General features: G+C 33.7%; 1 protein-coding gene across 2 annotated transcripts in view; it reads right to left on the reverse strand.

Moving 5' to 3' along the window:
- The window catches only part of NOVA1 (NOVA alternative splicing regulator 1), a 129758-nt gene that overhangs the window by 109646 nt on the left and 1905 nt on the right, over nucleotides 1-18207 (reverse strand). The window contains exon 2 of one of the 2 annotated variants that reach the window (XM_042814187.1): nucleotides 17722-17865. In XM_042814187.1, the coding sequence (XP_042670121.1) occupies nucleotides 17722-17865 (144 nt within the window). Of the gene's footprint in view, nucleotides 1-17721; nucleotides 17866-18207 lie in introns of those variants that run through there. The other variant, XM_042814188.1, reaches the window with a different exon arrangement.

The raw sequence follows: 18207 nt of genomic DNA on the forward strand, positions 1-18207 counted from the left end.
AACACATCTGCCACTGCAGTACGTTATAATGCAGTTTTTAGTATGAGGGATACTTTAAGACTTATGTCTCAATCTATGTTCCCTTCCTATATGCGTATGTACATGATTCACATATAGACATATGAAAACTTCTTCCTGTGTTTGTTTGTTTATTTATTTTAAAATAAAAGTAGTCACCGAAAGTATCTCAAACAAGATGTAAGATAAAGGTTTTAAGTGCAAAATCAGAAATACTGACTTCAATCCAATTATCCAACAATTCCATCAAAGATGATGTCCAAAAGAAGCTTCACTGGATAATATGAACAACAATAAAAACACTACTCTTCTCCAGTTTGGTCACCTTCCTTGCCCACTTGGTATTTTCCTAAAACATATCCTTCCTTTCTTCCCTGGTTCTTACTTTGGTATATGAAATCCTGTTTTAAAAGAATGTTACAACTAACGTACACACATGCGTACATCTTGTATCAGGCTGTATATGTCAATATGGTCTTTGTTCATGTTAGTCCAAATTGAACTCTACTGCTAAACTAAGTTCAACTTTTTGTTAATCACAGGTCTATAAGACTTACTGCCACTTCACCTAGAACAGCATTGTTAGATATTTTTGCTCTGGGTGCTGGGAGAATGGGAATAAAGCTGCACAAACAGGAATTTGATGGAAATGGTTATCAGAACGCTCATCCTTTCCTTTGTTACTTTAAAATGATCTTAAGTAAGCTTACACTAAACAGCAGAGAGAGACGCAGTCATGACTCCGGAGCAATAAGACGCTACAGGATAATCTATCAGCGGCACCTCTAACTAGAAACAAGAAAAAAGACTGGAGAGAAGAATCAAAAGTAACAGTGGTAACACTTACAGAAAAATCATAAAACATACGAAGAAAAACCGACTCAATTTTCAGTAAAATTATTTAAAGGCAGTCTTCATCCATAAGATATGCTTGGGGTCTTCTTTAGTGAACTTAATGGCACCCAAATAGTAGTGGAATTTCAAAACAACCTGAAAACTGGTACCCATATCTTAAAATTTCTCTATTGCCAAGACAGTAATTGTTAGTATTTACAAAGGTTGTTTTTTTTCCTTAACTACACAGAAATTTATGCTGCCAAAAAAAAGCTATAGGTGGTTTTTTTAAAACCCGTGAAGTATTATTATCAAAAGTTAATTTTAAAATCAAGAAGTCTTTTCTTTCCAAAGAAATACATTCTTAATATCTAAGATACTGACACAGTCAAAAAATTAAATATACCCACAGTCCACATATTAGATAAAATATTAATCACAGTTCCAGACGAGTAATCTAGAAACTTCTTTTTTAACCTGTTCTTACAAAAATCCCTGAAGTTACAATGGATTTCTTGGGACTCCACTTTACAAGTTGATAATTCTTCCCAAATATTGAGCCAATAAATCCAGATACTAATAAGCAGGGCACAAAAATTTTCATATATTTCAATCAAGCATATTCCTTCTGTTCCACTCTTCCTTCCCTTTTCTAGAAGTCATCATCGTAATGTAATTCAAGCTAACTTGGTGAATTTCTAAGCGGACCACGCTGAAAATAAAACTACGGATAGTAAAAATGTAACATGCATTCAACATACATACATGGGTATATGTAATATAGAATCTTAAAAGTGAATTAACTTCTCATTTTGAACAGAAATGCAACAGTCATCCCATTATGGAAAGTAAGCTCTGTTCCTGTTATACTAGAGAATAAAGTTTTGTGTTGCTTTTGTCTTTTTTTTTTTTCCCAGTTTGAGTTTGGGAAAGGGCAGGAAAAATTGGCTGCATTTTTAATCAGCAATTCTTTCTTACCATAACAAAGCATACAAAGGAATCCAATCCCAGAAAGACTGAACAGCATAAGAAACACAAATGAAAATATAACCACAACATCATATGAATTGGAAAAAAATATGGTTGGTGCAAAGTTAATGGTGATGTCTCAAAAGCCATGTTTAATTCCAACACAGTTTTCACTGCCAACTAAACTAATTTTTTACTCACATAATTAATTTATGAACTAGATCACTTATTCACATGACATTTTGCTTGGAGTCATTTGATTCTTAAATTAGAACTATGTTTTTTTTGTTTTTAATTTGAGGTAGAGAGGCACAATACATGCTTTCAGGAAAAAAAGGCTACAATGCCAGGATTTCCTGGTTTTGCTTCCTTAGTGTTATCCTTTAATGCTTCCTTGTTCGGGAGTTAAGAACTGTAGCTACCTGCAATAAGACAGAGTGGGACTTAATGATCTCAAAGTGTGATTCTATATGATGTCCCACTAAAAGTTCTGTCAAAAAGGACAGTAGTTCCTTATATTAACTAAATTCCCTTTACCATAATAAGAAAACAAATCACCCAGTTACTATCCTATAAAAGGTATGCCTGCCCACCAGCTTGTTTGTATAATCTCAAAAATTAACACCACGCTCTCAGGTCTTTACCCTATTCCACTCTATACATCACTTCAGTAAGCAAATATACTTCAGATCTTCTCCCCCACATTTATTTCAACGATGAGCTCGACAGGATGACCTCAATTCTGGGGCATGTAGCTAACACAGAAAGAAGTACTATTGTGGGATTTCATGGTTTGTCTGGAAGAGCAGCAGATGTCTGAGTCCTCCTAGTTCAAGAGGTCCTTTCTACACCAACATCCTAATTACTTAATGGAGTACCTTCCCAGAAGCTCTTTCAGCTCCCTCCTGCACTATATTCTTTTTGAACACAAAATATAGAAGCCCACCAAGAATAACTTATGCATAAGAATAGGGATGAGGGCCTAACCAACACACAAATGTAAATTCTGATAATTTCCATACCCCTTAACAGGGTCTGCCAGTGCACCAAGACAAAACTGAATCAAGTTTTGCTTCCCACCCTCTGCCCACAGTCAGGAAGTCAAAGGCTTTACACACTGCTTAAGTGTTAATAATTCCAGCGGCTGGTAAGTAGGACATCAGATGATCTTGGCGCTATACTGCATTCAGCAACTGGTAGAAGTCATTATTATCAACACTACTTTGTTGACAAATCTAAAACATAGCACCATGAAAACTGATATGAAGAAAAGCAACTCCACACCAGCAAGACTTTGTAAATCTTATAGTAGTTACTTCCTTCAGCAAAATCGTATTTGCAAGTCTTACTTTTCTCCTTTGAGTTCTGTTACATGTGATGGGTAATTTTTATCTAACTAGTGTGAAAAGGGCATGTTTTTAACAACTGCTCACAATTCTCAAATGCTAAGAGATTATGATTTAAGTCTTAGGAAAAAAAAAAAAAAAAAGTGAAGGAAGTTCTGCCTTCTTTCCCCTTTATAGAATTCTTACAGTAAGATTTTTGACTGTCCCTCAACATTACCCATACCATTATTTTAAGTACTGTAATTCTGAATGAAATAGAAAATTACAAAATATTGCGGGGAACATATACTACTCAAAGATTCCACTACAAATGCAGAAACTTACAGCTATCTTTTGAGCTATCAATAGTTTTTTTGTGAAGAAAAAGGTCCACCATCTTTATTTACAGGTTCACAAAAAACAGCAAGTCTAACAGAATTAACAGCTTTCAGTTGTAAAACTAATAATTCCAGTAATACACAACATTAAACATGCCATTTGAGATATATGCTGATTTAAACTACCACATATGGCATATGGCATATCTATCTAATTATCACAGTTGTGTTTTCATAGGGAGAGCTATTCTGGTTTTTAAACAATGTGTCAAAATGCACTGTTTTATCTGAAAACAAAAAGCACTATATTTTACAATACCACTAAGTTAATATTGTACTTTTAATGTGCAGCATACTACTGGTTAAAAAGCATCACAACATCTCTAATGTTTTAGCACTGCTTTTAGATTTTTTTAATTAGTAAAAAGTTGAGGGAATTCTAATAGAAACAGTAAGTTTCTCAAAATTGCATTTTGAATTTTTATTTTTCAAGTCTTAAATACAGCCATTGGCATACTAAGTCTTAAATGACAATGGACAAATAAAACAACACAAAAAATGCTCTAATATTTTACTTCAGACTCTCCAGCTTGGTGCTTGGTGTCACTTCAGCTGTTCAGAGTTACTTATTTTTTTGTTTTACTGTTTCTTCGTGTAAATATACAAAGAATTGCACACAATTACCATGAAACATTACATAATGCTAATTTCTCCTTTTGCAGCTCATAAAAAGTATCACGTATTTTTATACTATAACATCAAAATGTGCATGGAAAAAAAAAAAAAGATATTGGCCAAATAATTATGCACCAAGCCCAAGTTGCTGTGACTTTTGTTTACTATTATTATTTATAATACTTGCTTTTAAATAAACATTCAGTTCTTGAATAATAAAAGTACCAAAAGTTTCTATTTAACTCAAAATTAAACAATCACAAAATTATTACAAAATTATTACATTAATTTATCATTAAAATAGATGCACTTTATATGCATTATATGCTGAAATAATTTGAAAGCATTAGATTTTGGACAATGAACCTGAAATACTTATTTCACTTTCAAATAAATTAGGATCAGATTCTCAAAAAAAAAAAATAAAAAAAAAAAAATAAAAAAAAAAAAATCAAGTCTTGTTTATACAATTGGTCTAATCCAGAATAAGGCAAAAAAAAAAAATCCCTAAAGCACTTCAACTTTTTTCATTATTGAAAAGTCCAAACAATCCTCTTAAAAAAAAAAAAATTGAGTCAAAGCATTTTAATTAATCAAAGGAAAATAGGATAACTGACCTTCAGGTTAATTATTTCAAGTCAAAATTCCAATATTTGCAGAGAATTTATTTTCAGTTTACCAGCTCCTTTTAACACTTCAGATCAGAACTTTATTAAATAGTCCTTCCCGCAATCTCTGTTACTAATTTTTGTTAATTTTTTTAGCTCCATACTTCATGAATTTTCATTTCAACCTTTTGAAACTAACAATAAGAAAACAAAAGAAGTGTAGTAAAATATGTAATACAAGAAATTTTTTTGCAAATGGAAACAGACCCTGGATATTCAGTTTGAAGAGAATTTGTAAGTCAATCAGTGCTTGATCTAAGGCTTCTCTTCTAAAATAAATCTATCAGCAATGATAGCACACTTTAACATAAAGTTAGTATTTTCCTACACAATTACTGAAATTACTGAATAGATTTACAAATGTATTGAAAAGCAAGCACTATATAAAAACACAGCTAGTCTTTTAAGATGAAAATATCCAACTGCCTGCATTAAGCAAAGCCAAAAAAATAAGAATGACAAGAACGTTTTTAATCATCATAGAATCACTGAATCACTAAGCTTTGAAAAGACCCACAGGATCACCCAGTCAAACCATCCACCAATCACCAATAGTTCTCACTAAACCATGTCCCTCAACAGCACATCCAAATGCTCCTTGAAACACCACCATGGTCAGTAACTCAACCACCACCGTGGGCAGCCCATTCCAGTGCCTATTATAGTATATTTGTACTATTTGTCCTGCTTTGTCCTGGCATTAAAAGGTTGCATTTATGCATTAAAAATTAACGGGAATTTTTTAAAACAAAGCAACTTTCCCTATAGTTATTTGCCTCCTGTAAAGATAAGGTATTCAACTCTTATCCCAGTAGAGTATAACATGTGTATTGACAAGCTCATATTGATAACACATTATACATTTGTATTTGATAATTCTTTTTGAAAAAACACTAAGGTATATCCTTAGCAATACACAATTTATGTTTATATTCATCATTTACTTGACTTCATAGAAGCTGAATGTAGGAGGAAAGACATCTCTAAACAGAGATTCAAATAGCTCTATCCAGCTAAGAAAAGTTCAATCAAAATCATTTTACAAGGCTACAAAACCATGAGACCATTTCTCTTCAGAGAAAAAAAAGCAGTAACATTAACTTTCACAGACTAGCATCTGAAAAAAAAAAAAATAATCCTTTGTTAAAAAAGGAAAAACTTAGAAATGAAGTATTTCACAAAACAATCTGAACTGCCTTGATTTCTTTCTAAAGAACCATTTACTTTATTACTGTTATTTTTGACATACACTATCTTACGTCCCTATGTAAAAACACACCAAAAAGGGGCAATATAGACTGGATACACATTCTGCCTTGTGTAAATGCAGCACTTACCTGAATTAGAGGTTTGTATAGAGAAACTGTCTTTGTGTCTCCACTCACTTTCCTGGAAACCAGTGAAAATCACAAGAAATTCTGTCTCCTCACACTTGAGAGACAAAAAATATTATATTCTTTTTGCTGAAAATAATATAACATCAGCAGTAGAATGATTTGAGAATTGTATCTCATTCATCAGCAGAAAGAGGTTGGACAACTTTAAGAAATACAGAACTTGAAATCTTAAGAAAGAGAGTTGAAAAAAATTCTTCAGATTTTGATTCCTTCCAAAATGTCCTCACCTTAGCTAAAAATACCTACTTTTACTTACCACACAATATGAATTCATTGGATTGAGAGTGGTGAATACATTTAACTGGCACAGCTTCTACACAGAACATCAAGTATAAAAGTAGAGGTTAAGGAAGAAAAGCCATGTTAAACTATTTAGGAAACAAACTAAAAGTTTTCCAGTGCTTAGGACATGCTACATTACAACATCGAGATTCAGAATTTTAAGGTCTATAAGGGGAAAAACTTAAGTTCTATGGAGTAAATTGTAGATTAAAAATTAAAAGTAAATACTTGATGAGACTGCATCACTGATTGTCTCAAATATAGCAGCATGCACACAGCATTTTTTGATGAAATACACATCTTTCTAAGGATCTTAAGTTTTTATGAAATGGGCCATCCTGCAAGATTATTCAATTTTCCCCATGGAAAGGGCTTAGAGGGGGCATCCCACACCTTGAAGTTGATGACACCAGTATGCTACATCCATCCAGAAGAAACACCTACTACAAAATCTAATATAAAAATCATCTTTTGCTTATGAGCAAGAGAAAAAAAAAATTTGGAGAGTAATAAGCTCCTTTGTATGCAACATTTAAATGCTACGGCGAAAACTGTTACACTCTGAAGGGATTAAGAAAATAGAACCTACTTGAAGCAAGTGAAACTTCAAAAATGAAGTATCTTCATCTTACCCTCTACTTATCGACTTACCTACAAGGATTCAGGAATATCTACTGACTTGGATTCACATTATTTCATGTACATGAGCTTACTCTTCACATGAAATACACCACCATTCTCTTTTGGTTTGCTAATAAACTGCCATACAATTCAGTAAACAACAACAGCATTTTTCCCTCTGAATTGCCATTAGAACATCACACACCTTTCTAGACCTATTGATACAGGTCATACTACAAATATGAAATCTACATTAGTTCCTGAAATACTTTTGAGCACACTGGTGTGGACTTCATATCAAATAGTCATCTTCAGTTTATCTCTCCCCCCCCCAAGCACACTTAACTTTATGAAAACCTCATCACAGAAAACCAGTGCTAGTATGTACTAAGACTCCCCTCAATCTCCATGCTGCTATTTTTTTCAAGTTTTGTCTTCACAGAATCTTTGAGGGAGAAAAAATCCAAATTAAGACACTGTCATGTTTACAACTACAGAGGGCATTATGATAACCTATCCTAATCTATTATGCAACATTTCTCAGAAGAAACCCCTGCTCTATCACAGGTGCCCATTTCACTAAAATACATATTTTTAGGAAAAGGTCTTTACATTTTAATCATGGGTGTAATACCACAAACCCTTAATAAATTATTGTTACTACCTCTGAACATTAGTATTGGAGAAAGAAGGCACCAAATCAGAGCTGGTCATTCTAGTAAAAGCACCAGCTACTTAAATAAAGACAAAATTGCCAATCTTCAAATAACTAATATAAAGCTGCCAAAATTTACAAGCTAGACTTCTTTACAAAATAAAATCTACAAAAAGAATTTTGAACAAGGTGATATTCAACAAGTTCCTGGGCTAGCCAGCACTGAAAGCACAGTAACCATTTGTGCACGACATTAGCAAGCTAACCCCCCTCAAAAAAGGACAAAAACAACTGTGTATTTATTTTTCCAATGTGCATATGCATGTGTTGATGAAGGAAAAAATAAAAAAGGCACTGATTTTGTAATTCTAGATGACTACATTTTGTGCCCTTTCCATGTATGCTCCCACTAAATCAAATGCTGTTTTATCCTAACAAAGTATGAAGGAAAAAAAACAGCACTACTTCTGAACATCAAAACAAATGCATTTGTAAGTACCATCAAAATGACCCACCGTTAAAAAAAAAATACACAGAAACAAGAAAATTATTAGTCACTTATTAAAAAGCACCACTTTTTTTTTTTTTTTTTTTTTTAAGATTTATTCACCACTTCTTTGAATTAAATACTTCCCTTGCTGTGCACTGCATGGCACTCGCCAATACCACGTTTCATCCGCCACTGCACTACCAAACTAAAAATCCAAATTACTTAGGTTTAAAATACACTGCTTAATTCAGACACCTGTCTTGCCACTACCATCCACCCTACGCATCTTTGAGACTGAAAGTTTATATAATACTTGCATTAACTGAGTTTCTTATTCGTAAATAGTATGGGAAACATAAGCAAGGACGAATGCAGCTTCCCATTTCACTGACTTACTCATCAACAACATGCCAATAATAAAGCTCTAAGAATAGTAATTACATGCAGACTTCTACACACACTCTTAAAAATACTGATTTTAACAATTTGATTTAAAATCTGGCTACCTGAAGAACTGTTTGTATCCTTCTTCCAAATACTAGTTAATCAGAAAAGGAATACGTGATGTACCCGTGTAAAACAAAGAGCTGGGGGCCATGCAAGGTAACTATTTCTTCTTGAGGCTTTCCTTTCAGATCTTAAGTTGCACATTTGTCATATAAAACTCCCCTTTTTCCGATTATTTAGGATCAATTCATCATAAAATACTTTTTAATTTAATGCATTGTTCTGGCACTTATTGGAACAGCTAGCCACATACATAGATCCATACAAAACTAGAATACAGCTCATTGAGTTAGAGTATTTATTTCATTATTGTTAATAGCAGTGCAAATACTAGATGAGCACTTGGTGTTATTACCAACCTAAATATATATATATATATATATATATATATATATATATATTCCTGAAAAATTGTCTTTGTGAAGTTAACACTTCCTTTTTTATTGAGCATTTCACTATGCTAGAAGTTACATGCTTAAGAAAGAGTAATCTCAACAAAAACTGGCAGATTTTACCATATGCTACACCACACAGTAAAAGACGCAGAAGCTAGGAAGTGACATAATTATATGGAGTTCTGGGTATTTGATTTTCAGTTTAGATTGACAGAGTTGCCAAGTGTCCATCTAATACAGTAAGTAGAAGACATACAATGAAATGTGTGCAGACATGCAAGACAGAAAACATACATGTTCTATATCTAACACTTCTCATTGAAATAAATCATTTGTATAAAATTCTAAGGAATCCAGTAGCAGCATTTAGCTGCACACCTACATTTAGTTGAAGATCTACAGGATGCCAGATGAGCCTTTTTTGCTCCACAGAAATTCTCTTCCAAACCAGGTCAATAAACTGCTAAGAAGTCACCCATTTCCCTTTTTACCATCCTCAAGAAAACTGTTGGTAAACTACCAGATTAAAAATAAACATTCTGCAAGTCCAGCTCAATACTGCTGACAAAACAATATGCACTGGAGCTCATAACCTGCTGTTTCTACTATACACTCTCCTATCTACATGCAGGCAGGAAGCACCAGATTACAGGTGGGGACAAAACATAGATCTCAGATCAAGCTTCATCGTTCTATTGCATGTGGCCTACATGATCTTTCCTCCCCCTTCAACATTCTGTAACTTCACTGTCCAACTCTTTGGGAACACAGTGGGATATATTTTAACTCCATGTGCTTACTTGATGCTCAATGAAGTCAAATAAATGTCTATGTGCCACTTTCTCCTTGGGTACTGCATTATTTTATATAAAAATTTTCAATAATTTGTTTTAAAGATACTTCATAGTCACATATCCAGTTAAATACATATGATTTTTCACATACAGTTTGAAAAATGAGAGCTTAGTATATATTAGGAAAAATGATAAATTGCTGCTGTCTCTGATTACCTGGTTCTCTACAGTGAAATTTTTCCCCCCCACACTGCAAATGGAGAATCTTTAGAAAGAACTAAAGTTACTACTTCAAAATAAAATAAAAATACATGTACATACAAATCTTCAAGAGCTTTGGATGTGTGTTTTGGAGGTGTTCTTGATTCAAGCAAACAGGTGTCACTCTACAAAGTGGGGAAAATAGTACAAATGTGTGAAGCTCTTCATGTGGAAATTACAAGAGTTAAATGGCACTGAGCAAGGCACAAAAAGTGCTTTTAAAATAGAAACACAGGAACATGCACAGAACCTCAGTATCTAATTTAATTAATGACTGAGAATGCAAAGGCTCCAACTGGTGAAACATTAGCAGCAGCCATGAATTTCACTGTAGTTCTGTATAAGTAATCTTACCTGAATGATTCTCAAAAAAATGTCAACACATCGATTGTATTTTTCATCTGATCCTGTCAATGCTGAGATGACAGGCCCTGCAGGATGCAGTGAAAGATCAATGATGAAAAACAGGTGTTTAGCCTTTTCATAATCAAAACCTACATGTTGAGGCAAACATGAAATTTTGTCAGGGGTGCTTTTGTATATCTAACATGCTAATTTTACATAACCACTTTCACCTATGTAGACAGACAACTACATCTCCTCCTCATTTGGAAGTAACTAAACTACCTGACCCCAAAGTCACTCAAATTACCACAGTATAACTTCAAACTGGTCCCTAATTCACTACTCTTCATCTTATGCACATCAGCTACTTTGTACAACAACTCCTGTTCTCTGTGGCCCTTCAGGAAGGAGGCTTAATTTTTCCCATCAATTACAGACAATACTTAAACCTTACCTAAACTTACAGCAATTCACATGCCGATACAAGCAACACATAAAAAAATACTGCTTATACCTAGCTCAAGCAAAGGCTCACAAGCTCACATTCAAAAGTTACAACAGCAACTACTGCATTGTTCAACTTGGAGCTGACTTCAGCAGACATGTTTCTGAACATGCCTTAATCTCAAGTTTCAATCACACCAGTTAAGTGCCTTCAAATGAATTTTAATGCTTGGCTATAATCAACAAGAGGAGAACGTTTAATATTAAGTCAATACCAATCAGATGCAACTATAATCAACTATTTAATATGATAAAGTGAAAACAAGTTAATATGTGGGGATTGTGTGAATTTAGATAGTTGACTTTTTATTATGTATTTAAAATATTCAGCATTTCTATTAAATAGAAGGAAAATTCAAAATAAAAGTATCCTGATGATCATTTATCATTCAATTACAAGCAACAATTACAATAGTTAATCCTTACAATACTATGAATAATCCCAAATTGGGATGAAGATACCTCCAAAATCAAAAGAAAAAGAAGTTGAAATAGAGTCTTGCAAGCCTGCAGTATAACATTTACAGATTGACAGTTAAAGCTCTGGTTTGATGTTTTCTCTGGGGTTGGAAAGACAGAATGGTCCTCAGTACCAGGATGAATATAAGGAACCTGACAATTTCCTGAAGTCATGCCACACTGTCAAAGTAGTAGTATCTCTACAATAAATTAACAGTCTCACAATACACAACACATTAAGTTATTATGACCACCAAATACCAAATTCCCACAGAAGCACCTAGCATATCTCATTACAAAGTGTTCTACAGTATGCAAGAAATACATACCAGACACAGATACAAAAGGCTTGTCCAAAGTGAAAGAGAAGTAAAATACTCAGTGAAAAAACACCTGTATTCACTCTCCTCCCATTCCATTTGCTTAAACAATATAGCTATTTTCATTAATAGACATATCTTTTGTCAGAATAAACAAAAACATTTTTGCTATACCCATTACAATGGTGACATTTCAATATCACATTTATCAGATTCATTATTCCACAGATGTTTGGGACAGGAAAAGCACATTAAGAATTTTATGCTAGTGTCAGACAATTAGAAAACCTCAAGTCCTACCTAGAAACATACAATCAATAATATTCCAAAAAGCAGCATTTCCATTTGTAGTACATATTGTGCTTTACATCATGATACTGCAGCCTCCAAGGGTCAGATTAATTAAGCCTAAGAGCAGCTGCAGTGCAACGTGAGAAGCACACTGCCAGAGCCTCACCAACCCAACCCAATTACCTGGAGCATTCCAGTACTGCCACTGACAACCACCACATTCCTCATCAGGTCATTAACTCCTGCAGGTTGGCTAATAAATGGTTAAAAAAAAAAAAAAAAAAAAAAAAAAAACCACTAATCTCTTTATAAGACTACAAAGCTGACTGCACCAGCTGCAGGATGCAATGATAAATCCCAGTGAGTTGACTGTCAGTCAAATCACTCCAGATGTTGCTTAACTTTATGCTAGAACAGTATCCAAAGATGGAAATGAGACAGCAATCAGGCACAAGCCCTTCTTCCAAATCATTCTATCCTCTACTCCTAATAGCAAGTCTAACAAATTCTCTAAATTCAAGGTCTCTTTTCCTGGCCAAAAAGCTACTAGTCACCAATGAAATAAATTAAGGTCAACTACAAAGGACAGTCAATTAATAAACATACAATATCACAGTACTTGAGAAAGATACTGACTGCTACAGGATGAAACCAACAAGAAAAAGAACAAAAGGCACATCAGCTTTTATATCGCAAATCATATAGTTTTCAACAAAATTGAAAAAAGTGAGAAAAACAATCACAAGAGAAAAGTCAAACATCACTAAATACAGCATTCCCTTGTGTTGACCCTAGCCATCATTATTTCATTTTTTACGATGCAAAAACAAGCGTATCAATAAAAAAGGTAGATTATTTTGAATCTATCAAGTTGTTTTATACATTTCTTACATAAGAGAAAGGCACAGCACTTTTAGCAAAACACAGTCATGCACAAGTTTATTCACTTATTAACATAAAGAAGCCCCTTTATACAGAAGAAATCAGCACAAAACTTCTACTCAGAATTTTTCTAAATCTGCCACATGAGAAAATGCTAAATTTACACTGGCCAAATTAGATATGGAATAACCTCAAGATTATATGTAGTTACATATTCAGTTTCAGCTTCTTTTTAAATGTAAAACATATTAAAGATCTGCAGTCTAACAAGCTAACTTTTTTTTTTTTAATTCTCTTCCAGTAACTAGGCAACTGACAACTGTCCAACTGAGAATTATCTCTCTGAACAGCTGGCAATCAACACTAGAGTGGTTTTTTTTGTTGTTGTTGGGTTGGTTTTTTTTGTTGTTTTTATGGTCTTGCTTTTTATTTTCCCTTAGTAGAAAGATCAGTAATGACAGCTTCTTTACAAAACTACACAGCTCTAAAGAATCCACCTCTGAAACCTCTACTTTTTAGTCACCTCCGCATTTCCATTATCTCAGTAGTTGCTCTTATCAGTAAATGTTTACAACAGAATCTGAAAACCTTAGATTTATATGCATGAAGTCTCTATTTAGAGAATGTCAACACTTAAACAAAGAAATATCAAGAATAAAAATGGAAAGTATTTATTCATCTATGACAGCCTCCTTCAAGAACCATGACAGACAGCTAAACTAACTCCAATGTAACTTTTAACTGCTTTATTTCCCTTTTATTTTTAATACTCATCTACTGCTGAAAAATAGCATTTCACTCATATTAATCCATGAGTTAATTTTTAAAACATTCCTTCTGCTACTTCAGCTATCTTTTATAATTAGAAATTAACGTGGCAATTCCTTAATGATATAAAGGAAACAATGGTGAACCAAGCTTGATATATTACACTTTCCCCCACCCTAACAGTTCAACGAAACTCAAAAGCAAACTTACAATTAATAAGTTTCTATAGTTACTTGTCCATTCAATGCATTTGAAATGTTTTTAAGAGTCACAATGAGATAATATTCAAAAGGGCACATGAACTAAGTACAGCAAGATGATCTCACACAATTCACGGATGTTTAAAAAAAGACATTCAAACAAAACATCACTAACAATTCACTTTGTGAAAACATCACAGAGGCATACTCCATATATTCTGCATGAGGAAGAGGAAGGAAACTCCTCCTTTCATATTCTCCAAATATTTAGAACACTACTGATCAGAAATCTGCTTTAAAAACAACACAACTTCTCTATTGTTAAAGGCAGTAAAACCTTATCTCCACTTAATTATGTTTTTATTAAGCTCTGCTCTTAATATGATCTGATTTAAGTACACATACGACTTCATATTCCAATAAATTAAAAAACAGTGACCAAGCTCAAACTCACTCAAGCATCAAGTTCAGATCAGGCAAGATCCTGTTGCAAGATAAACAACGTGATGCAATGTAACATAATTTTGTGCGTGTGTGCGAGTGAGAGACTTGAAGGGGGCGGGGGCGAGTGCTGAGAGAAAGCAAGAGAGAATGCAAGCACGCGTCAGCATTCACAATGGAAAAAATACATATGTCCACAGGAGTTCTCAGTCCAGCACTTGCTATAATTTAGAATGGAGAAACAGAAAAATTGAGAGGCTTAATGCAACAAAAATACTGACGCTGCTTTATACTGCTCAAAATACAAGCATGAATCAAAACAGGTCAGCAAAAGGGCCGCTTTCTCTATGAAGTTCACTTTATCAGTATTCATGCAGAAAGGCTATGTCAGTATTTAAATTTTGGACCAAAACTTAGCAGTCAATACATACACTCTACTTCTCTGCAAAAGTTACAAGCATTACTTTAAAAGTAGGGCCTATTTTTTGCCAGTCTAATTTTGTTTCTACTAATCCAGTGGGACAAGACTGAATAACAGTCAATCCCTGAATGACAGGGATAAGCACAAACTTAAGCTACAAAAGTTCAGATAATCAGAAAGTCAGCTGGTAACCTGAAAAGAGAAGAATAAATTTTGCACTCAAAAAAATAAGACTTTGGTCATAATGGATGTATGTACTGCTTTCTATTTTGTGAACTAAGATGTTCAGTTAAAAACGTTTGGTTTTTTTTTTTCCTTCAATGTCTTGCAATAAGAACTGCCATACGATTCTTCAGTAGTTATGTCATTTTTTTGATACACAAAAATAAGTCCAACAGAAATCAGTCTGCATACTGAAGTCCTACATTACAGAAAAAAGAAAGAACACTATTAGATCATAGAAACTGCTCATGACTTCCGTATTACAACCAACTTCCTCCTTCCCAAACAACAACTTAGTCAGACTGTACTAAAACTTTTTGGAAAAATGAGAAGTTTCACAGAAAATTCAGTGAATAAACATTTCATGCTCAAACACACACTGAACACATTCTGAGTCACATACAGTATTACAGGCTAAGTAACCAAAATAATCACTTAGAAACAGTATACAGAAAATAAATTGTATCTTTATATTAGCTATTTCACAAGATTCCCTTTCCCTCATGCTATATGAGTCTGAGGGTCTGGAATAAACCCAAAAGTTACCAGCTTACAGAATGCCAGGACCTTTGAAAATTCCACAGGTTTGTGGTCAAGTGCAAACAGAAAGACCAACAAGAGTTAGCTCCATTGGAGTCCATTTCTCAGATCCATTCCACACCTTAACCAACTTCCTTAAAACACTCACTTCCTACATAATGTGACTGCAAATCCAAAGCAGAAAGTATAAAGTCAAACTGGAACTTCATTTGCACTTGTTACAGTTAAACAGTTTGAGCCTCTCTTTCCTAGCTGCCTATATTATTACTACTACTGATTTTAAGAGAGAATGTGTTTGTCGCAAACGTTTTTACTGGTGTCTAGCTAGCTACTTTTTATTTTTCAAAGGTTTATCTGCTACTCCTTATATATCTTTACAATTTGCAAGACAAGAGAATATGTAATTCTGATTTAATCAAAAAACAGAAGAACTCTGCTGGAGTACTAAACAAAAGATCTAATCTTTCGAGCATCCTTTCCAACTGAGTGTAAATAAACTGTAGTAAAATGAAAAGGCTTGTAATTTGCTATTTTAAATATACTTCATAAACACCAATTTTCTGTAACATCCTTGTATATCTCATACTACCTCATGTATAATGCAGAAAATCTATTTCATTTTCATCTATTGACAGCGAATTTAATTTACTAGTGCAGCTCTTTACGCGGATTATGTTATTAATTCTGCAATCAAGCTCTTTTGAATGTTTTTATTTCTTCCTAGAATTTTCACAATTCTACATTGATTCCCCCCACCACCCCGCTCTTCCACACCTTTCAAAATAATTTTTCCTTTAACTTTCCGAAAGGGGAATGAAAAATTTAAAAAAGCCAAAAAAAAAAAAACACCAACAGTATCAGCTCATAAACTGTATGTTTCAATGGAAAAAAACTACATGCATTACTTCAACTTTGGACTTGTAGGAATTACAAATCTCATTCACCAAGGAGATATACAACAGGTGCATTAAAATGTCCGTAACAAAACTCATTGTAAAAAGACCACAATATATCCATTAATAAGAGATTACCCACTTCTCCTTTATACAGAACTAATAAAACAGGGAAAATAAATGCTAATATGTTAGTGTCCTACTTAGACCCATACCAATTGCCTTCACTGTTTTAGAGAATTCATCTTGTTAAACTAGACCAAATGAAAAGTAGCTCTTATTTTTCCACAGAAAAGATGTTAACACCTAGTCAGTTCTAAATCACCAGATTACCATCAAAACAGAATCAAAACACCAAAACCAGTAACACCTTATCTGCATCCATTTATAACAACCCCCTCAGATCACATTCAAATACAGAATGTTAAATTGTTGACCCTAAGGAAAAAAAAAAAATCCAATTGCAGAAACTAAGATGTTTTATACTGTTATGCAAGACCTCCTCTTCAGAACTTTTAAAGAAGAAATATTAAATCAGGTATTTATTTCTTATCGTACACTAATATTTGAAAACTTGTTTCTTGCGTGCAGATACAATTTATGAGAAATACTTGTTCTTCAACTGTTCAGTGTTTCCCTTTTATAGCAGAGTTTTCTTCCACCACCGTGGTAAACATAATATAAAGAATATCTAAAGAGCAGCGCCTGTCCTCTTTACTTCACTCCAGAGCCAGTGAACAAAGCAATGAGGCATAAAGAAGGTACATAATGGATTTAAAGTAAATGGCCCATTCTTTAAGAGGAGGCCTCTCAATTTTATTCATTCTAGCTTAATTGTCATTGCAGTGTCTGAAAACTTCAAACGAACAATTATTTTTACACCAGCTGTCAAGTTGGTTCTTTAAAGCTAGGGGTTTTTTTTAAACTAGCAAAAAAGCAAACAAAATACTTTTTTCAGCAACACTGAAAACATTTTTAGACATATATATAAAGCACTTAGATTACTAGATGATAATCTACCCACTTCATTCCATACATCAAGTAAAATGAAACATCATATCCACTGTTGCAACTTTGTTGCATGCTTTTCAAAAAAAACGTTTCATGCTGCACTTGATGCTTATGTGCCAACACATGAAACATACTGACACGTTCATACAACCCATGGGATTTAAACATAAATAATCAGCTAATTTTCGCACCTACCTGGGTAAAAATCTTTGGATTTAGACAGCTTGATGGTGGCCCCAGTCTCTTTCTGCAACTGAACAATTGTCTGTCCTCCCTTCCCAATTATAGATCCAGCAGCATAACTAGGTATGAGGACCTTTAGAAAATATTGGCCATCCTCTGAAAAATTGAGATATGCATGGTTAATATGACTTACAAACTTTGATCTCTCCCCCCCAGACCCACAAATGATGTTATATCTTTAGCCTCATCCACTAATGCATGCATTTATATCTAACCAGTTGCGTCATTCGCAAGACATGTTTGGACTATGTCTCTGACATTTCAAAATACGCACTTTTGTTTCAAGCAAAATAAAGAATCCACATACATTCCTTAATTCTGTAAAAGAATAAGAATAAAATTTTAACTCCATTTCAAAGGCGGAATGTTTTCAGCTTTCCTGCTGGTAACCATAGCATACAGAAATGACTAAACCCTTTAAAAAAAAAAAAAAAAAAA

The sequence above is a fragment of the Centrocercus urophasianus genome, unplaced genomic scaffold (assembly GCF_019232065.1).
Source record: "Centrocercus urophasianus isolate 14NV4802_14NV808 unplaced genomic scaffold, USGS_Curo_1.0 seq_14, whole genome shotgun sequence".
Lineage (NCBI taxonomy): Eukaryota > Metazoa > Chordata > Aves > Galliformes > Phasianidae > Centrocercus > Centrocercus urophasianus.